Here is a 20,922-nt window from a genome sequence, read left to right as displayed (position 1 = left end):
CGAGTTGAACTGTGAGCTTGTGAGGGACTTGCACCGGGCTGAAAGCTGTCGATTGTCAACAGACTGCAAGCATCATGCTGAGCGACACACCATTTGCTGATGACCGGTGTGAGACATCTCCCCCTCCCTCGCAGATGCTGTGGCTTGAGACTCTGGCGCTGAAAAGCATACCCTCCCTGCCTTATGCAACGGCAATCGCCGGACATGGAAGTGCAATCACTCGACAGTGTGCTCAATGGCGATGGACTGTGTTGTGTAACCTCACGTCATGGCCCCTCCAATGAGATGCAGCGCCCAGCATGATCAACATGTGCTTCAGCATGATCAGCCAGCCTAGAACTCCTGGCAAGGAGGGTTATCGAAACGAGAACAAGTCGCAGCAGACTTGTTGGCCGCTCAGGGAGGCCCAGTATTCACTCATGCATACCTCGCATATCGATTCGCTCAAACAAGAATACTTGTATACACACACCCACTCATCCTGCAAACGGCCCTGTTCAAATCAGCTTTTGGATTCCGGGCTGGATGTCCTCCAAGATGCCCATCAGCTCCTCCCAGACCTTGGATTGCATCACCTCGCCATCATCGCCGTTCAAGATGGGGGCATAGTCCGCGACGAGACAGTTCTCCATGTACCGGCCGTGTGACTCCTCATCCGCGAGCGCTCCGGCCAGCAGGCAGCGCGAGCCCATCTCCGACGTACGCCCGACGATGCGCAGACCAATGTTCATGGGGTAGTTGAAGGGAAAGGGCATGGAACGGAACAGCTCCGTCTGGCAGAGACCAGGGTGGACCGAGTTGATGATGATGTCCTCATCGGCGCTGTGCGCCGAGGCGCGTGTCGCAACGGCGAGGTGTTTAACGGCGATGATCTGCAGAAGCTTGGAGACGTTATAGCGGTCTAGGAGACTGCGGTTCTCGTTGAGAGCCTTGAAGACCTCCTTCTCTTTACGCTCGTTGAAGTAAGCCTATCCAATGTTAGCGGGAGGGTTCGACATGCGAGATATTCGTATGGTGGAGTTCTAGAGAGAGCCTTACTAGGTGACCTGCCGCACTAGCAGTGACAGTAAGATGCGGCTTCGTCTTGTACTGCTTGGCCGTCGCCCTCATCTTGGGGAGCAGCAGAATCGACAGCAGGAACGTCCCGATGACATTGATGGCCAGCGTCGACTCCCATCCCTCGCCCGTCTCGGCGTACTCAGCTGTCGCGAGACTAGCATTACTCAGTAATATGTCGACGCGGCCAAGCTCCTTCTCGACACGGGCGGCAAAGGCCTTGACATTGTTGAAGACGCCAAGGTCGACTTGCCAGACATCGAGACGGGTGGGACTGTCAGGGTGGGCGGCGCGTATCGTCTGGACTGCGGCCTCTCCCTTTGCGGTATCGCGACAAGCGACAATGACCCGGTCAGCGTGCAGGCGGGTGAAGTGACGCGCAGCCTCGAGGCCGAGACCAACGTTGGCGCCAGTGACGATGATGGTCCTTCCTGTCTGCAAGTCCTCAGGGACTGGAAGGTTTTTGAATTGAGAGACGAACGAGTTGATTAGCCCGGCCATCATTGCAGCTATGGACTGGAGGACAGGTCAATTGGGAAATGCAAGGAGTCGTCTTTGCTCAGTCAGCTGGTCTTATTGATTCCCCACGTATATCTGAGATTCGTTCATGAAACTTTGAGAAGGCCAAGAGATGAAAGTTGCCGAGGCTCAGACAGGGTGTTGTTACATTGTAGCTCATGCCTGTGTCATGTCGTCAGTACACGGCTATGTCACTAAATGTCTCGCCGAAATGAGTATGCAACTGTAGGGTGTAGTCCTTTTGCGGTGTGTCATGCCCATACCGCCAGTAGCCACTCTCTCTGGTAGGTAGGTACCTTAGGCGAAGTGTGCGAGAGAGGGACCTTGGTAAACCGGATCGGAAAACACCATGGTTGCTGAATGTATAATATTCGGTACACACTGTCGTTACACCAGTCGTAACACCAGATCGGCCGCGTCGGTTACGCATGTCAGACTGACTAAACCAAAACGAAGGATCCCAGCAGTTCGGCGACCCCTGACTTTTCCCCACAGCGCCGTGTCATCCAGCCAGCGTACGCGATTCGGTTACATAACTGCATTGTCCGTAGGTTGATCAGTAGATTGATCAAAAGCCTTGCGACCAGTTTCGCGAGCAATACATCATGATAATATTCTAGGCTACTCTCTGCCTAATCGAAAACAAGAGGAGACAGCGGTCGCGTAACCCAAGGCACGGGCAGGCCAAATTGTAAAACGCGTCAACAAGAGTGTGCAACACCAAAAACGCACCGTCTGGACTCCCCCACTCCTCCCTATGCCGGGTTCTTGCGGATGAACAGGCCTCGCGACGTCCAAGTGCGCTTCCGCAACTTGCATTATGGATGGGGCCATCCTTCGTCGAGGACCGCGATCTCAGAGGCCTGCACACACGTGCTCCTTCTAACACTCGCTGAACGTCTCCTCAGTATGCAATTCGAGAACGTGCGCTTCGTAACCTCTCTGTATCGTCGTCGCCATCGCATCTACTGGACCTGGCTGACAATCTCGCTGGCCCGCGCGAGGGACTCGACCATTTGCTGGCACTCCTTTCTCCGGCGCACGGTGAAGTCGCTTTCCTTGAGCAGGTCGTCGAGAGTGTCGCTGCGGTACATGTTCTCCAGGAGCTCCTTTTGCATCTCATCCTTGGTAAACCTATTCACGCGTCAGCAAGGTTTTGATATCACAATGGACAGGGCTACGTACTGAACAAGATTGAGCATGATAGCCTTGGGAACCATGTCGATCATGGTACGCTTCGTAATGTTGAAATAAGATGAAATAAGCAGCTCTGAGGGTAACGGTCAATCGACTGATGATAGACTTTCCTTCCATTCGTGGCGAACTTACTGATGACCTCGACCTCAATGTTCTCACGCTCAGAGAGCATGCCAGAGGCTTTGAGCGTAGGGGGAGGGGCCTCCATCGCGGCCGCCTTCTTCTTGTTCTTCGCTGCGAAGAAACTGCCGAAGAAACCACCGTTGGCGTCGCTCTCAGGCACAGTTGGGGACTGAGCCCTGGGTGTTCCGCCGGGCAGGGGCTTGCCGGTCTTGGGGTCGACCTGCACAGGCTTGGCGGGGTTGTACCGCTCATTGACAATGGCCATGGCACGGTGGCCGTTGAGGAAATCAGGGTGTCCAGTGTTGACATAGCAAGCCTCCATGCTGACAAGATCCTTGACAAGCTTGTTCGTGGGAGCCATGGCCTTCTTGAAGAAACCAATGACAACAGCGTGCATCTTCTCCTTGAGCTGGGGATACCTCCTGTACAGCGTTTTGCCAAGAAGCTGTGAAAGAATGCGAACCAACTCGTCATAGACGAGCGACACGCACTTCAGGCTAGGGTCTTCCAGTCGCTTGATCTGCTGCTTGACGATCAGCTCAAAGGCAGTCGTGCCTACAAAGAGTGCCGGCGAAGAGCCCGAGGAGTTGTAAAGGATAGTGCGGATATCGACGTCCTTGACGACATCAAACGGATCGACGGCCTTGACACCATTGGAGTACAGTTCGTGGAACACAAAGCTGATACGGGCACCACCCGACAGCTCTGTGCTCGACAGCTCCGTGTTGTTGCCGTCCAAAACCGTACGCCATTCATTCGTAAACTCGGTGATAATGTTCAAAACAATATTGCCGCTGTTTCCGAGCATGCTAGGGCCCAGGCTGTCCAGCTCCGAGGTGTACTTCTGTAGAGAGCTGGAAATGCGAGCCTTGATGTCAGGAAGCGTTTGCTTAATGTGCATCATAAGAATGAGGTTCAGCTTTTTCGCCAGGTACGGTGTGCCGCAGTAGGAGCTCTTGTTGCGGTATGACTTGTGGTTCTCGAAGAAGTTCTTCTCGGCCTCGAGGGCACTCGTGATGGCCTTCTTGTTGTCGATGTCGCGCTGTCCTCGGTTGACGACGGGGACGTAGCCGAGACGCAGGGGGATGATACGACCCGCCAGAATGTCTACAACATCGGTTCCGTCGTCCATCAAATCAATCTTGGTCAAGACGCCGATAGTTCTTTGGCCCTCGGGGTCTACCTCCCTCGCCATCTTGAGACCGTCAGAGTTAGCCAGATCGATGTTGGCCGAGGTCACAGCGAGGACGATGGCATTGGGCTTCGAGATGTACTTGAGCACCATGTCGCGAATCTGCCTCTCGATATCCCTGGGCTGGTCACCAACGGGAACTTTGGTCAAGCCAGGCAAATCGACAAGAGTCAAGGTAAGGACGTTGGGAGAGTAGACACGCAGGTTGATCGGCGCCGCCGAGATGCCGGCATTTCGGCCAACCTTTGCGTCCGTCTCCCTGCTGATTTCGTCGCGGATCTTGTTGAAGTCGAAGAACTTCTGGCCCGGGATGTGGAGGAACTCGCCCCACTCGTCATTGTTGGCGGCCTTGTCGGAGCTGTTGGCGACCTCGTCGTTGACGCCGTTGGAGGCTTGTGCCGGTCGGTTGATGAGCTGGAGGACAAGCGGTCGTCGTGTGCAAATACCAGCACCTCGCGGCAGGCTGGTGGTGGTGGGGTCAGCGTCAGAACCACATGAGCAGGGAGAAGGAGGGGTAAGGAGATAGGGGCTTACAAGTCGCGACCAACGATGTTCTCTAGCACAGAACTCTTTCCACTGGACTGACTGCCGACAACGGCGATCTGGGGAAGGTCGATGGGGTTGTTGACACCGACTGTCGAAAATACATCCTGGAGCTTGTTGACCAGTCTGCATGCCTTGTTAGCTGCCTAGATTCAAGCGTGCATAGGAGGATGGGAACAAGCCTACGTGATGAGAGCAGGATCGGAAATACCGCCGTGGGCGCTGGCGACATGAGCGTTGGCCGCCATGATGGATGTCGTGTGGTTTTGTAAACTACGGACGTGAGGTGTGGTGATTCTGGCGATGGGCTCGTCGGCCGTCTCTGGAGTGACGGTGAAGGTATCTTGTGTCGCAGATAGCTGCTGGAGCGTGACTTGAGAAGGACTCGGGTGATGCGGTGAATGTTGTTGGGGAAGCGACTTGGCGGGATTGTCCGTCTCGATGGAGTTTCGCAACGGCTGGCGCAACGAAAGCTGGTGGTCAGCAAAGATGCGAGTGCTCGAAGGTTCTCTCCTCGAAGCGTGGTTGTTGGGTTGGGGCTTTGGGAGACTTCACAAGCCTGACCGGGGCAACAAATCCACCTCGACTTACGACGTCGCTGGCCAGAGCAGGGGCGCTAGCCACGTGTGGCTCGAGCTCAGCCTTCTGGTTGCCAGCCTGAGCGTGGATTGCGCTGGAGGGCCTAGTGCGAGGCGATTCCCCTACGAGACCCTCCCACATGATTGGCGATATGTGCTTACTCATCGCTTCAAGGCAGTTGCACCGCCAATCGAAGTTACTTAAATCCAGGTGCCTAAGTCGGACATTTGTTGGCTGTTGTTGTTGTCGTCATCAAAGTCGTCACGAATGGGGTTATGTATTCTGGTTGTTCAAGTAGGCAGCAATCTTTGCACAAGGAGACCTTGCCGCGTGGAGGCATCCTTAGAGTTTACATGTAGCGAGGAAGCCGGTGTGGCCGCAGGACAGTACGAGGTCTTGTTTGAGCGTGTTTGACTAAGTGTCCGGGTAGGAAGTACCTTTTCTTGAACCGAGCGTTGGACGGGCACCCTGGAATAGAACACGCTCGTACATTGTGCAGTCAGTCAGTGACTGATTTTGGCCTAAGTAACCTTCCTACGCAACCTTTCACAGGGCATAGCTTATGAGGCTTGTGCTAAGCTTTTACTGGCCTGTATACGGCCTTAAGACATAGGCATGGCTTCTCTCATGGCACAATTCAGGCAGTCCGAGAGAGGTGATAATACAGGCAACCTCTCTGGCTAACAGCCGTGACCCACTCGCGTACTTGTAGGATGTCAAGAGCTCTGGCCCGAATGGAGCGAGTATCAGGGAGGCGTTGAGGTGCGAGGCACCTGACTTGTGAACTGGTGTTGGCGTAGAGAGCACGCCAGCAGCAGCAGCGCCCTGATAAGATCAAGCAGCACATACCCCACAGTGGAGCGGAGCCTGCGGAATCCCTGCGTCGGCTACCTGGTTGGTGCTGGTGCCATGATGACGTCCAATCAAGGTCGCCTGCTGTCATGTGCTCACCTCTTGCAGCATTGCTTCTCCAGACCCAAAACGCACCTGGCTGCCCAGTACGTACCTGGTTGATGGTGACCTATCTACCTGCACCTTAACCTCACCCCGTTCCAACCACTGTTGCCGTCACTCAAGCATACCGCGAATACCAACGAGCGCCAGAGACTCCCTCTTACATGCTACCGTGTTACTTTCTTGACGGGAGTCGCCTTATTCCTTAGACAAGCTCTTGCTCATTCCACCGCGGGATCATTCCCGCGGTGAACGGCAGGTCGTCGACCTCACGCTGGACTCCCATCCTCATTCCCCTCCCCAATCCAATCCCGAACCCAACTCCGACGGCCCATCTACCTCGCCAGATCCTCGACTAAACGCCGAATCCGTCTCCTCTGCCCCCAATCCACACCAGCTTCACCAGTCCCTGCCACCAACGTACACCATCGACAGCCGTGAGCACCCATCTTCGAGCTCCCATCCTCGCGCCAGTACCCATACGATAGCATCGAACCAGCCACGCCAGGCCCTCGGCCGGAGACAACGCAGCGATTCAGACCAGGAACAGACGGGCTGGGTCGGAGGTACCTCAAATCGGAGTTCTCGTTACAAGCGCCACCGGACCGACATGCCAGCTGATGATGATGCTCGTACCTCGAACGGGACGTCGAGGCCTAGCCATAATGGTGCTTCCACTGCTGAAAGCACGACATCCTCGGCCAACGGCATATACAAAGCGACGATAGCGACAAATGGCGCCTCGGCTGCCTCTCGTTTGGCCTCCTCCTCATACCATGGCCATGACAGGGAGGAGGTCACTCGCATCCTCATACAGACCTTGGCGGACATGGGATATCAGTCCGCTGCCGAGTCTTTGAGTCACGACAGCGGCTTTCAGCTGGAGAGCAAAACTGTTGGAAGCTTTCGAACTGCTATCATTGATGGGGTGTGGGATGTGGCCGAAGAACTCCTCTCTGGGGCTGCTGCCTCCGGTGACAGGAGTCAGCAGGGTAATGGTTTGGTGCTTGCTTCAGGATCCAACCCAAGCCTCATGCGATTTTGGATACGACAACAGAAGTTCTTGGAATTACTGGAAAGCAAGCACATCAGCCAAGCTCTTGTGGTTCTGAGGACGGAGCTTACGCCATTATACCAGGACACTCAGAAGCTCCACATGTTGTCAAGTCTACTCATGTGCACCTCGACCGAAGATTTGCGGTCTAAATCCGGCTGGGACGGCTCACGGGGGAATTCAAGACGTGAGCTGCTTTCGGAACTATCCAGTGAGTCCCTTGCCAACCCGGCAGTTTCCGTGTGTTGATCGAAGAGCAGAATGTATATCACCGTCCGTCATGCTACCTCAAAATCGCCTGGCTGTACTCCTAGACCAGGTGAAGCAGAGTCAGATCGATAGCTGTCTCTGGCACACCAGCGCATCCTCGCCATCTCTCTACTCCGACCACATTTGTGACCGCACTCACTTCCCCAACGAGACTGCACTGCAACTCACTGATCTGACGGGTGAGGTTTGGGGTGTTCAGTTTTCCAACGATGGACGGAGACTGGCTGGATTTGGATCTAATGACACGGTTATGATCTGGGAAGTCCCCTCTTTCAACGTTGTCCGAACACTAGGGGAACATGTCGATGGCTGCGCGAATCTGGCATGGAGCCCGGATGACTCCATGATAGTAACATGCGGTCGTGATAAGCATGCACGGCTGTGGGATACCAAGGTGGGCTCTTGATCCTCATATCCCATTCCACTCACTAACAACAACAATAGTCGGGCCACCTCCTAAAGAAGATCGGCCGCCTCGCAGAGCCCGTCAGTGGGTGCGTCTGGGCGCCGGACGGCCAAAGCTTCGTAGTCAGTTCACTGGACAAGGAGCACAGTATACAGTCCTGGAGCGTAGACGGAGAGCTCATATGCGACTGGGCTAAGAAGCACAGGGTCCAAGACGTCTGTGGTTCCGCCGACGGCCACTGGCTGGTCGCCGTAGACGACTCGCAGTCTATTCACATCTACAACGCTGTGACGCGAAAGCTTGAATGCACTATGAAGCTTGATTCTAGGCCAACCTCGGTTAGCATCAGCGTGGACTCGAGGCATCTGCTGGTCAACAAACAAAACGACGAGGCGCAGCTGATCGATCTGGTCGCTCGGAAACCCGTGCAGAAATTCCTCGGACACACAGGCGGCGCCTGTTTGATTCGGAGTGCTTTTGGCGGTGCGAACGAGAGTTTCGTCGTCAGTGGCAGCGAAGGTTTGTGACGCTTGAGTCTCGCCAGTCATCTGTACTAACCGGCTCCTCCCAGACGGCAGCATACTTATCTGGCACAAGAACAGCGGAGTGGCCGTGGAAAAGCTACAGGGCCACTCTCCTCGGACAAATGCTGTTGTGTGGAACCCGACAGATCCGTGCATGATTGCGTCCTGTGGCGACGAAGGCGTTATCAAGATGTGAGCAGAACACCTTGATTTCTGGTATCAGCTGTCACTAACATGGCACAGATGGTCCAACAAAGCGAAGGGGGCGACACTTCGGTCAATTCGCGGGGGGGCGGATCTTTAGTCATAGAGGCATCCTAGGCGCAATGCAATTGTTTCGGGCTCAAAGACTCAATACAGAATTCTATCGATAAGGATACCATCCAGCGTGCGGTCCGAGCTCCGAGCTTGTAAGTCTATGATGAAATGTTTACAGGAACATCCAGAGAAGAGTACCCATGCCGCTGGCGAGCATTGCAGGGCCAAAGGTGGCGGCACCTGAGCTGTTCGTCGACGTCGCTGGGTCGTTGTCCGTCTGCGCCTCGCTGTCGCTGTCACCAGCTTCGGTCGAGGTTCCCGTGGCATTGGTCATTGGAGAGCTCGCGCCGTCGATGAGCAGCGACGAGACGGCAGCCAGCACGTTCAGGGCCTCGCCAGCACCAGTCGTGCCATCCGCTTCCGGGTCGACGTACTCGCCGAGTGACCAGTAGAAGCCGCAAGCACGTCCCGAATCGCCACCGGTGCACTGCTCAACGGCGGCTTCTGCCGACTTTTGCAGCACGGGCAGGATGAGCTGGCTTGTAGAGGGAACGAGCTGGGTGACGACGGCCAGGAGTCGATGCGCATAGCCCTTGTACGCAATCATGTCGCCGGTGCAGCGACCCTTAGCGGCCTCACAGGGGACCTCGTAAGCGACGTCTTCGGGGAAGAAGTCCTGGAGGAATCGCCCCACGAGCTCGTTTGTACGCTCAAGCCACTTCTCCTCCTGGGTGTGGTTGTAGATGAAGGCAGCACCCTGCGTCAGGAAAGCAATGTTGGTGGAAAAGGTGGCCTTGTTCACATCGGTACAGTTTTGCTCGGAGTGCGCGCCATCGTACGCTCGCCAGGTCTTGTGGTCAATGTATTCCAAAGCCCAAAGCCAATCCCAGGTCGCCTCGGCCTGACGCAGGTAGGTGCTGTTGCCGGTGTAACGGGCGAGGCGCGCGCCCAGGTTGAAAAAGACGGCGTTGGAAACGGTGTTCTTGTACTGGTAGCCAAGCTGTTCGGGGGAAATGGCCCAGGCCAGACCTCCGCCGCACCGGTCATCGAGACGCTCAACCTGAGTGTTCCAGACGGCTTGTGCCAAGGGCAGCCAAACTTCATTGTCGGGAGCGGGAAATTGATGCTCGGCAGCCAGCATGGCGGCCATGCCCCAGAAGCCTTGATCGTCGTTGACGAGGGTAGCAGTCTGGTTGGCCGGCATGTAGTTGCGGTCCTTTCCAGCCTGATGAAGCAAGCCCTTGGCCACAACATCGTTGTAAGTCCCGTCACCAGTCAAGTGCCAATAGTCAACGAGGGTGCTCATCATTGTGGCTGCTTGGTACCAGTAGTAGTCACCCAGACCCTCAGATGGCGGTCCCGGCAGGAGGCCAGGGGTCTTGCCCGTGCTGTTGCCATCGTAGAAGAGCATCGCGTCGTACGCAAGGGTCTGCGCTGACTCGCGAATTTCATCTTTCACACTGTCAGCGAAGCCTCAAACCCCAACTCTGAAAGTGACTCAATGTACCATCAGTGCCAACAGAATAGCCCTGCGCGAGGGCGGTGGCAAGGCATCCCAGGACGAGCAACGCCGTGGGGCGGCCAGCGGTGGGCAGAGTCGCAAACATGGCGATGACCGACGGAACGGGGAAAACGAGCGGAATAAGCCTGCGGTATAAAGATTGCAGGCGAAGTTTGCTGAGTAACAACAATGAACGAGCGGCGGCTCCTGTTTCTTCCTCTAGGTGCCAATGTGTGGGCTGAGAGATGACTTGTTACTCAGCTCGAAGATAGGCGCCTCAACTAACTGCTCTGGCATGGAGAAGAGGCTGGCGGTTCAAGTAGTGAGAACGACATCTTGCTGCCTATTCTGTGCCGCAAACAAACTTGCACTGCAGCGCCGAATAACTTGGCGACAGGGTTAATGAAGGATCCTTCAGGTACGAAGGAAGCGAGACCTCAGGTGAGCTGTCCATTCAGACGCGGCGCAGCTATTGGCCAACGTCACGCGCCTCGGACCTGGTCCTCTGCAACAAACATTGGCAAACCCAATTGTATGTCAAAGACAACCAAGCGCGGTATGCTGCAGACCTTGGATTTGTTTTCCTATCATCAGAATACGAGATGAGATGCTTGAGCTGTGGCACTTGCAGCAAATGGTCGGGGTAGACCCCCACCTCCCGATATTCCCGCGGGGAGCAGACTAGCGAGCTTCCTTTTTCGTCACAGAGGACACTGCTAAACCTGACTTGCGACGGATATGGAAATTCTAAGGCTGAGCCGCCATCTTCGTTGTCCAAGGCAGCATGTGAAGCAGATTCAATGACGAAGACAACCTGGAAATTGTCGTGTGGAGCCGTTGACGAGAATTGAATAGCGCCTTCTCTGGTGTCAATATTGTTCAGAAGGACAAAGGGCTGTGGAAGGATTGTAGGCATCGCCGAGACTTTGATGAAATGATGATGGTTGCAGCATGTCTATGCATGCCAGCTCACCTGTTTTCTTTTTGCTTAGATGACGACTCTCTCGATATTGCCAAGCCGCACCTCCAAACCAAAGTAGGTACCTCAGGTAAGGGTTGTTGCCTTAGCTACCCAAGATGTCGTGTGCTTTGAGGTAAGGTACCTAGGGCAAACCATTCATTCTTCCAGCCGGCGGAAGGTTGGAACAAACATGGAATGAACCTGCTCGGTGGAGCCTGGTGTCACTCAAGGTACCTAAGGTACGGTCAGGTACCTAGGTAAGGTAGGTGGTACCTTAAGGTTGAGGTAGGTACTTACCTAGGTACCTCTAGGTCGGTAGCTAGCATCTATAGCAACCACGACATTCACTCCTGCCCCCCCAAGGCAGGCACAATGCAACTCGTTCACCTGCGGGCATCTCCTTCTTCAACATGTGTCATCACTCAGGTTTGGTGAATCAGAGCAAGTTTCAAGTGATGCCTTCCACTTCCATATCCAGGATCGGCTCCGCCTCTTGAATATATACCTTCCTCGAGCAAAACGGACCTTGTTGACAAGTACCTACCTACCCTAGGTACCTAAACCAAGTCTGGCCTTGACGACCTTGATTATCTTTCAGTTACGCCCACCAGACACCCTCGTTGGCGAGCTCACATTGAGGCAAACACTCTGGGTGTTGAGAGAGACAGTTTCCGGCCCTGAATACCTAGGTAGCAACAGAAGGTTGTTCGAAGATGCCTACCTCTGCTGCCCATCCCTGCCTGCAGTGCAGTGCGACGTTCAAGAGCTGGAAGTCGTTGCAAACGCATCGAGAAGAGAAATATCAAGAGGATGGCTCTCACGTCCACTGTGCTACCTGCGGCCTTACGTTTGGCTCGGTCATTGTCATGGTACACCATGTGAAACAGGTGAGTCTTCAGCGTTGACAACCCAGGGTCCCGAGAGAACGTCCCTCAGTGTTGACTCTGCCGCACCAGGCCCACGGAAGGGAGCAGGACCTGAAATGCCCAGGATGCGATGCCAGTTTTGCCCGAGCTGGTGGTCTCATGGGACACCTCGAGTATGAGGAATGCTCTGTCATCCCAAAGTCTGCTCTAGACGCCTATCGCTCAAAGAAACTTGCCATGCCGTTGGCCTTGGAGAAGCTCAGCCTGACCGAATCAGATTCAGACAAAGCCGACTCGAACGCGGGCAATGCACACGACTGGGTCCGACACCCTGCCGAGAACCTAGCCCCGGCTAACAGGCTTTCGTTTGCTCCTGATGCCTTCCCATTGCTGCCAAACCAGGCGAGCCAGGTCCCGCAGCCACAGAACCAACGTCAGAAACCTGGCGGTCAAGGTCTCACTGATGCATGGGGACGACAGGAGAACCTTTTTCCAAATGCGGCTGCCGTACAGAGACCAACATCCGTACAACTGGCTGAGGCGACACGACCCAACGCAAAATCAGAATACCTCGCAGCTATCCATGATCCGAATCATCGGGATTTCAATGCCGAGAAGTACTTCAATGACTTCAACAACCTGTTTGAATGTCCAATGAAGGGATGCCCACAGTCGTTTGATTCTGCCGTTGCGATCACGACCCATCTGGTGACCCGCGGTATGCACGGCACCGGTGACAGACTTCAATGCCCGGCGTGTCTTCGTTTCTTCGTCGGTGTCACGGCCATGACCCAACATGCCGAGTCCCAGTCAACGCGCTGCAATATCCGAACTTCGGCAAAGTATCGGCCGTTTCTGGCCCAGCTCACTGCCGGTGTCATGGACGCCGTAGGACAGCACTCCGATACAACCATCAAGTATGAGGTCACCAACGAGGCCCTTATTCAGTACGGCAAAGTAAGTCGTAAACCCAACGCTGTCGTCGGTGTCCAGCCAGGCTCAATCAAGCTCTCTGAGCGCGCCGACTACTGGCGCACTCATGAGGTCAAGGATGCAGAATGGTAGATCGAGGTGCCGAATTTTGAGTGCACAGGGCCAACAACAAGATATAGCTCCTCGGTTAGCAAACAAAGTATTTTCCGCCCTTGGCCTCGTTAGGACCAAGGACGCGTAAAAATAGCTCAAGCAGAGAAATGAAAAGACCCGTAGGAAAAGTCAAACTCAATGCGCTACAGTGTGATCATGCTGCTCGAGAATTGGAAGTGACGTCCACCACGCTGGCCAGCGACGCGTGTCCCAGATTACCGGTACGACTTGACATCTGGCCCTTGAACTTGCACCGCCACAACCTGGCCTAGGTGTTGGTCAGCACCAGCCTCGCCCCCTGGCCCTCTCTCAGGGACCCCTGATTCCCTGATTGTTCTGGTATCAGATACCGAAGCTTCCATTTCCATTGAAGGTTGGATCGTCCGCGTGGCCATCAACCATCTACCATCACCTACGGAGTTTCCGGCATTCGCTTTCTGACGCCGCACAACATCTGCAGTGCCTCCATGCGACGATAACACAAATTTCTTTCCGCTTTCCTGTCCACGCTATGAGAGACTTTCTCCTTGCACTTCGCACTTCGTCCCCTGTCTGCTGATGGACTCTACTCGACCCGCATCACCAACATCCTTCACCATGGCTGGGATTCGTCGGTGGGCACGCAGGATCGAGCGCTGCTGCTGCACTTCCCTGACCTACTTCCCTCTCCTTTTCGTGTACGGCCTCACCACATGGGCCGTCTGGGTAGACGTCAACATTGGCTCTTCCCAATCCAAGGTTGCTTGGCTAGGTGCGTGGCAGCCCACCCCTCTACGTCCGTTCGACTTGATCCAACAGCACTGACCGACTCGTATAGGCAACGGCTCATCCTTCGTCGCGCTCCTTATATATGGACTTCTCAACTGGTCCTACACAACTGCCGTCTTCACAAACCCTGGCAGCACCACCAACGACAATGGCTACGCCGAGTTACCAACCGAAGCCCCGCCAACCGCCACTTCCTTCACCGTCAAGTCCAATGGTGAAGTGCGTTTCTGCAAGAAATGCCAAGCCAGGAAGCCTGATCGCGCCCATCACTGTTCTAGCTGCCGCAAGTGTGTTCTCAAGATGGATCACCACTGTCCTTGGCTGGCCACGTGCATCGGATTGAAGAACCACAAAGCTTTCCTGTTGTTCCTGATCTATACGACAATCCTGTGTTTTTACTCCTTCGCCGTCTCTGGTAGCTGGGTCTACGTCGAGATTGTCAACAACACTACATACGTAGACACGCTGCTCCCCATCAACTTTATCATTCTGAGCGTCGTGTCGGGCATCATCGGCATCGTTGTCGGAGCGTTCACTGGCTGGCATATACTGCTAGCCAGCCGAGGCCAGACCACCATCGAGTGTCTCGAGAAGACACGCTACCTCTCGCCTATCCGCCGAGCTATGCAGACGAACAATATTCGCGGTGTTCCGCTGCCGCAATATGGGCAGCAGCTGCTTGACGTTCACGCCAACGCTCTCCCGGGCATCACTCGCCCTGAAGAGGGTGAGGAGTACCGCTCGGGTGGGCCCGGTCTTGACGGCCAGCGTCCCGCATTCCAATCCTACGAGGAGGTCGAGAGACACAACGCCCGGAAGCGCTACGAGGACTACCTCGATGAACAGGACTCGGAGAAGCTCCCCAACGCCTTCGACCTCGGCGCCAAGCGAAACCTCCTCCACCTCTTTGGTCCCACGCCTTGGCTTTGGGCCTTTCCCATTTGCAACACGACTGGAAATGGGTGGTCGTGGGAGGCCAGCCCCAAGTGGGTTGCCGCCCAAGATCGCATCAGGCGGGATCGCGAGGCTCAGCGCGCCCGTGAAGTCAATGCTGGATGGGGCTCCGACGATGCGCCGCCCCAGTTCCTACGTCCCAACCCTCCGGCCGGTGCGGGCCGCCACTTCAACCAGGCACCAGCGCCCTCGCCCTCGACACTCACCGGCCGGAAAACACCCTCCAAGGCCGACCGTGTACTGGGCCGTGACCCCAACCTGTACGCAGACGAGATGCAGGATGCCGTCTCCATGCGCAAGCTCAGCCCCAGAGGCAAGGCGATCGAAGACGACCTCTTCGCCACAGACGACGAGGGCCACAGCCCCGAAGATGACGCCGAGGCCGCAGAAAACAGGGCCATGAACCTCGTGACGAACGGGGGCTGGGGCCGCGGCGGCGCGAGCGGGCTGCTGAGGAAACACAGCAGCAACAGTACCAGCCCGTCCATAGGCGGGACAGGCTTTGACCGACGGGCGTCAACGGTGGATGATGATCTTGACTAAAGTGTTTCTCTTATTTTGCTTAAGGGGAAGGGGAGAGGAGTCATGAATATACCATGCGCCGGCCGGGCATGTCGGCGTTTTGTTTCGGTCTGGATTTTTTCTGTAGTTTATTATGGGAAGCATCATGTCAAAGGGGCTGAGCTGAGAGAGCGCTTTTCCGACTGAAGCTATTCATTTCAAGTCATGTATCGTGAACAAGACTGATACAAAGGTGCACTCACTGTTGAACCCAATCATGGGACGGCAGCTTAGGCTTATTGACTCAATTCGAAGCACTGGTTAAGACGAATCCCATGTTTGATTTGGTTATTGATACGGTGCAATGTTATGAACGTAATCATCGCTGTGCCATGGAAGCACAAGTGAGTCTTCAATCTGATGCCTTTTCCTTATTCCCTTGTCCTCGTCCCATGGTGCAGAGAAGATAACCTTATAAAGACTTCTATTGAAGCAATTCCTTGAAACCCAGAAAGCCAAAGTTGCCTCCTTGGCAGGTCGTCGTCTCATCTCTGTCCGGTCTCCGTCCGGTCTCCGTCCAGTCGTTGTACTTTGATGCTAATGCTAATGCTTCTTCTTGCGTCCTGGAACTCATGCCGATGCTGTAAACTCTCCCAGAGATCACTGGACAGTGAGGACCTTTGTCTTGTTCTCCTTCTGCGCCTTCATCGCCTCCACCCAGCGATCCGTCTCCCGCAGCGCCTTCTTGGGATCCTTCTTCCTCTTGAGCAGGAATCCCTGAATCTCTGCTGGGCTGAGAAGCCCGTCGTCGATTTTGCTGCCAAACGCGGCCGCAATGTGTGACAGGCCTTCGACGCCGTCGCCGCCGCCGACCTCGGCTCCCTTGTCCTCCGCCTGTCCGTTCTGCGTCGCCTCGGCGCTCTTCTCGACGGCAGCGTCGTTCTTTGCGGCATCTGCCTCGTACATACGCTCGAACAGCTCGCGCGCCTGCTCGCTCGTGGCGTTTCCAAAGGCGACCTGCAGATCGACGCGACCAGGCCGGATGAGCGCGGCGTCGAGGGCCTCGGGGTGATTGGTCGTCATGACGAGGACGCGGCCTTCCTGGGATGCGACGCCGTCGATGGCGTTGAGGAGACCGGAGAGGGAGATACCCTTGCGGTCGTCGCCGCCGGCGCCGGGCGCCTTGAGGGCGCGGGCGAGGTCGGAGACCTTCCAGTCTTCGCGAGGGCGGTGGGCTGCAGGCTGGTCGTGTGATGCGGACTCCTTGTCGCCGTTGACGCTCGCGCGCGGACCGCGGCCTGGGCGGGTCTTCTTGTCTGTGGCTGGTGCTTCGCTTGCTTCCTCTTCCTCTATCTCTTCTTGTGGGCGGCGGAGGCCGGCGGCGTCAATGTCTTCGAGGAGGACGACGCAGCGCCGGGGCAGGCTGCTGAAGAGGGTGCCGAGATCTTCTTCGGAGAGAGTGGGCTCGAGCAGACTGATGACGTAGATGTCGAGACCGAACACGCCGGCGAGGGCAAACGACAGAGACGTCTTGCCGGTGCCAGGAGGTCCGTGGAATAGATAACCGCGGCGAAGAGGGATACCGCGGTTAGCGTACCAGCGCGGGGTCGCCGGGTGGAGGTACTCGTTCATATCGGCGAGGACAGTCGACTTTTGAGCGGCGTCGAGGATGACCGTGCGAAGGCCGCGGACGGGACGAACTGCCACAGTCGCCCAGTTGCGACCGTTGAAGCGGCGGAGGGGCTGGGGCGAGGGCCGCTTGATGGTGGTGCGGGCGACGTGGTCGCTGTAGTAATGCTGCTTGACGGCCTGGAGGAGAGTCTTAATAGGTGTGGTTGAACGGCCGAAGCAGGAGATGACGAGGACCTCTTCTTTCTCCAGGGTCGTGCCGGTCGAGCCACGAGCTCCTCCAGAGTTATCGTCGAGGAACGACTGGTGCTTCCGCTGCAGGCGGAAGTAGCGACGTCCATACCAGAAGCCGTGGAGACCAATTGCTGGCACGAAGCGAGGGGGTGCGTTGGCCTGCTGGTTGGAGAAGTTGAGATACTTTTCATCGCCGCCGCCGGCAATCGTGCGAAGTTGAAGGGCATCTATCTGATCCTCGTCATCTTCCCAGGCGGAATGAGCGGCGGTCTCGACCATGAGTGAGCGAGACGTCGTGACCAACGGCTGAACGGCGAGCCACTTCATCATATGAACATAGATTTCGTCTGTCGACGCCACGGTGATGGATGCCATGAAATGAGCTGTTACAATCACAGCAAGGGCGTGGTAAAGCTGCCGGGCAAAGCGGTTGATGGCCCAGGCGGCGACGGCGAGGGTCAAGAGGAATGAGGGGTCGATGGGCAGGCCAAGACGGGCGCCGAGGATGTTGTTGGCGAGATTCAAGGCGCGGAGGAGAGGACTGAGCTGGCCTCCAAGCAGAGGAGCCAGGGCGTCCAGAAGGGGGTTCTTGGGAAGTCGCCCATGGCTGTTAAAGGTACCAGAAGTTGATGCCGTCGATGGACTCCCAGCACAGGCATCTACTGTGCTGTTTGGGCCGAAGAGGCCGTAGAGGATCTCCTTAAGGTCCATCACGGCCACCCTGCTTGTGGTGTTGTTGTTGCTGGTTGGCCTTGTAATCTCACGTCTCCGAGTTTCTTCGTTCAACCTTTTTGTAGGCCTTGCCCGGTTTCGCGCAGCTTCCCGTCTTTCCCGTCTTCGGCCCGGCTGATTGGTTGTAGCCGGCGTTCACGATGTCAGGTTGTCGGGTCGTCCGGTCGCTCGGTCGTCCGGTCGTCTGGTCGTCCGGCCACTTGCCCCGTCGTCCGGCCACTTGCCCAGTTCCAATGTCCGGAGCTCCTTGTCTTCCAGCTCTTGTAATCGTCCGGCCTTTGTCGCCGTTCACCCTTATTCGGTCTTGGGCTGGTAGTTTAACTCGATGCTTTGATGTCTATATAGCTCCTAGTGATCCTGGTATAACGAAGGATCATACGTTCTATGAACTATGAAGACTGGGAAGAGGCGAGTGACGAAGAGAGAACTTAGGCTGGATGATGAATTATAACTTGAACGCCTTTGTAATGAAGTACTCTCTCTAGGCAGCAAAGTTCACTTGACTTATGACCAACTGCAAGGCAAAATGATCTGCATGCAGTATCTTGTGTATAAGGTTTTGGGGCGGGTTGCGATATTGTGAATGCAATCCTGTGAATCGATGCCTGGACTGCCTCACTCGCAAAATGCCATATTGTCTTTGAAAAAAAGCCAGCAGGCAAGCAGATGACGTCTCTCTTTTCATCGTTGCGTTACAAGGCAGTGTGGTGGGGCTGTCATCATCAGTCGCCACCTACTTGCATAGCCTCTGTTGTCGGTTTTGGGAACGCGAGGTCTTCTGGGCAAGGCAACGAACCCAGGTACCGAGCCAAGCGAGCCAAGGTACAAGGGCACAAGTGTTGATCAATAGGTCTAGAACAATATTCCCAAGGCAGCCAGTCGATACAAGCCGTTGGATTGGCCCTCTGCTACATGCTACATAAGTCTTGGCGGGGAATGGGGGCTGACTCACAGTCGGTGTTCGTATTGGGACTGGTCGGTGTCCTATCTGGACAACCACCGCTGGCTTAGCTGGCTGAACAACCACCAACATGTCCTCTAATCTGCTTCCATCCTTATTCGCATTGTGGTATTGCCTGGATGACTCGTCAAGCCAGTATTTTGGCCGGCGATCTGTGGCCTTCTCGGCAACCTGGTTATAAGGACGGCCCTCGGGGTCCAACACCGCTCCCCGTAACCTCTTCAGCCTCGACCTCATCGTCGTCTGCTTCTTCCTCTCCTTCCTCGTCCTCGTCCTCCTCGTCTTCATCTTCGTCATATACCCCTGCTGTCATTTCAACGTCCGTGTCCCTGAGAGCATCTGCCTGTCGTTTTGGTGGCCCGCCGAAGCGATTAGCCCCGAAAGCCACGTAATCGTCATCGTCGTCTTCTTCGTCGTCTTCCTCCTCATCGTCATCCTCGTCATACTCGTTACCCGTCTCTTCGGCCTCGCCTTCCATGGGAACGTAGAAGCTCCGGTCGGCATACGGCGGTCTGCTCGCATCATTTTGGCCAGCCGACCCTGTTAATTGCGCCAGGATGCTTTCCTCTTCCTCATCCTCGTCGGGTTCTCCGTCCTCCTGCAAAATGCCCCTCAGGTTCGGATCGATCTTGACATGGTCATCTCGGCTGTGATCTGACGTCTGCTCGTCTCTGCCGGCTAGGGCGCGGGCCGTCTCATGTGCAAAATGGTATCTATTCGGCCCGCTGTCTCCTTCGAGCGGCTCGTCGTCTTCGCCATCGACTTCAGCCACGCTTTTGAGCCGCGGCCCGCGCTTGTTCTGTCCAGGCACGCGGTAGTCAAACCCGTGCGTCTTCTTCTTCTTGGGTTGCTTCCAGTTTCGACCGTAAATCTCGCGCATTTCGTCGTCTGTGAGCTTCAGATCAGGGACAGGGATCCGCACGGCTGACGAGTTGGGCGGGGGCGTTGTATCCCGCACCTCAAACACTGCATCGAACGCCTCATCGGGGAACTTGCGTCCAAATTGAACTGCCATCATCTTTGTCTTCATAACAGCTTTGAGCTTCGCCCACGTGGCTCCGTGGAACCACCCGCTCGTTAAAATGCTACACTCGGGTCGCACGGGAGACTCGTTTACGATCCGTGCAATGACTGGGTCGGTGATGTCACAGACCTGCCAGATCTTGCCATCGGACCAAAACGATTTGCCGTCAAAGACGTGGCTGTTGAAATTGTCGCCCATCTGCTGTCGGGCTTCGGTGCGGATACTGCGAAGGCCTTGCCATGTCTCGCCGGCATATCCCGGCTGCAGCTTGCGTAAATTGAAGATGACAGTTTGGTATTTGCGAAAGCTTGGATCAGACCGAGGATCGACGCCGTACTTGATGATGGAATCACGGAACGGCCCACCTCGAAACTGATATCCTGCAAAGCCCGCACAGCGTTTGACGATGTGTGCGTTGCGGACCTTGGTTCCGAGGGCGTTTAGGAGCGATCTTCGTGTCCATATAGGCCTGTCCTCCATAAGCTCCTTGGAGAGGGTGATGCACATCTCGACCTCAGGGTCACCGCCATCATATTCGAACTGCGGGCCGGTTGGGTACGGGGTACTGGTCGGCACATAGGAGAAGCGGAGCAATACAGGCATATGTGTATAGATAGATGTGTAATATCTATAAATGCAGCTGTCGGTAACTATGGGGGTGTATATATAGAGGGGTATGTATATATAGGAGTATATGTATCTGTGTGGAGATGTGCTATATATGTATATATATATGTGTATATATATGTGGATATGTGGGGGTGGGGGTCGTGCCGGTATGTATGCATATAGATGTACAGCGACATATGGCGCATGCGCATAGGATGGATGTGGAGTGTATGTAGATAGATGTATAAGGACGTAGGGTGTAGATAGAGAGTGTGAGGCGGAAGAGCTCGAGATAAGTATGAGACGCCAGCAGAGGTCAAGATAGACGAAAGAGATGGAGATGAGTAAAGAGAACGCGAGCGATTAGGAAGGATCGAAGTGAGGACAGTAAGTCATGGCGTGAGTTGAGTGCGCGTAAGAA

The 20,922-nt window shown here is 55.4% G+C and overlaps 8 protein-coding genes across 8 annotated transcripts in view; 3 read left to right on the top strand and 5 right to left on the bottom strand.

The window, feature by feature from the left end:
- Nucleotides 1-497: 497 nt before the first annotated feature.
- On the bottom strand, nt 498-1,560 carry VDAG_01285 (retinol dehydrogenase; the record flags this gene model as incomplete). The annotated part of the gene is made up of 2 exons (XM_009650171.1): nt 498-968; nt 1,039-1,560. 2 exons carry the CDS (start codon nt 1,558-1,560, stop codon nt 498-500), a joined length of 993 nt encoding a protein of 330 aa, XP_009648466.1.
- A 980-nt stretch (nt 1,561-2,540) lies between these two features.
- Nucleotides 2,541-5,350, bottom strand: VDAG_01284 (vacuolar protein sorting-associated protein; the record flags this gene model as incomplete). Its single annotated transcript, XM_009650170.1, has 6 exons — nt 2,541-2,709; nt 2,761-2,845; nt 2,905-4,550; nt 4,622-4,756; nt 4,817-5,088; nt 5,222-5,350. 6 exons carry the CDS (start codon nt 5,348-5,350, stop codon nt 2,541-2,543), a joined length of 2,436 nt encoding a protein of 811 aa, XP_009648465.1.
- A 1,172-nt stretch (nt 5,351-6,522) lies between these two features.
- VDAG_01283 (WD repeat-containing protein) lies at nt 6,523-8,613 on the top strand (the record flags this gene model as incomplete). Its single annotated transcript, XM_009650169.1, has 4 exons — nt 6,523-7,428; nt 7,532-7,881; nt 7,932-8,412; nt 8,465-8,613. Exons 1-4 carry the CDS (start codon nt 6,774-6,776, stop codon nt 8,611-8,613), a joined length of 1,635 nt encoding a protein of 544 aa, XP_009648464.1. The 5' UTR covers nt 6,523-6,773.
- Nucleotides 8,614-8,847: 234 nt separating this feature from the next.
- VDAG_01282 (mannan endo-1,6-alpha-mannosidase DCW1) lies at nt 8,848-10,282 on the bottom strand (the record flags this gene model as incomplete). Its single annotated transcript, XM_009650168.1, has 2 exons — nt 8,848-10,127; nt 10,183-10,282. 2 exons carry the CDS (start codon nt 10,280-10,282, stop codon nt 8,848-8,850), a joined length of 1,380 nt encoding a protein of 459 aa, XP_009648463.1.
- A 1,568-nt stretch (nt 10,283-11,850) lies between these two features.
- On the top strand, nt 11,851-13,068 carry VDAG_01281 (uncharacterized protein; the record flags this gene model as incomplete). The annotated part of the gene is made up of 2 exons (XM_009650167.1): nt 11,851-12,024; nt 12,094-13,068. The coding sequence occupies 2 exons, from the start codon at nt 11,851-11,853 to the stop codon at nt 13,066-13,068; spliced, it is 1,149 nt and encodes a 382-aa protein (XP_009648462.1).
- A 618-nt stretch (nt 13,069-13,686) lies between these two features.
- VDAG_01280 (palmitoyltransferase PFA3) lies at nt 13,687-15,354 on the top strand (the record flags this gene model as incomplete). Its single annotated transcript, XM_009650166.1, has 2 exons — nt 13,687-13,840; nt 13,907-15,354. 2 exons carry the CDS (start codon nt 13,687-13,689, stop codon nt 15,352-15,354), a joined length of 1,602 nt encoding a protein of 533 aa, XP_009648461.1.
- A 618-nt stretch (nt 15,355-15,972) lies between these two features.
- Nucleotides 15,973-17,886, bottom strand: VDAG_01279 (mitochondrial chaperone BCS1; the record flags this gene model as incomplete). Its single annotated transcript, XM_009650165.1, has 1 exon — nt 15,973-17,886. One exon carries the CDS (start codon nt 17,884-17,886, stop codon nt 15,973-15,975), a length of 1,914 nt encoding a protein of 637 aa, XP_009648460.1.
- A 1,157-nt stretch (nt 17,887-19,043) lies between these two features.
- VDAG_01278 (transcription factor tau subunit sfc1) overlaps nt 19,044-20,922 on the bottom strand; it is a gene marked incomplete at its 3' end in the record, with an annotated part of 3,136 nt that continues 1,257 nt past the window's right edge. Inside the window, exon 3 of the mRNA XM_009650164.1 lies at nt 19,044-20,520. Within this exon, the coding sequence (XP_009648459.1) occupies nt 19,044-20,520 (1,477 nt within the window). The remainder of the gene's footprint in view (nt 20,521-20,922) is intronic.

Source organism: Verticillium dahliae, genomic scaffold (assembly GCF_000150675.1).
Source record: "Verticillium dahliae VdLs.17 supercont1.2 genomic scaffold, whole genome shotgun sequence".
In the NCBI taxonomy this organism is placed as follows: domain Eukaryota; kingdom Fungi; phylum Ascomycota; class Sordariomycetes; order Glomerellales; family Plectosphaerellaceae; genus Verticillium; species Verticillium dahliae.
Note: the sequence above shows the minus strand (reverse complement) of the source record. Positions and strands in the feature narration are given on the sequence as shown.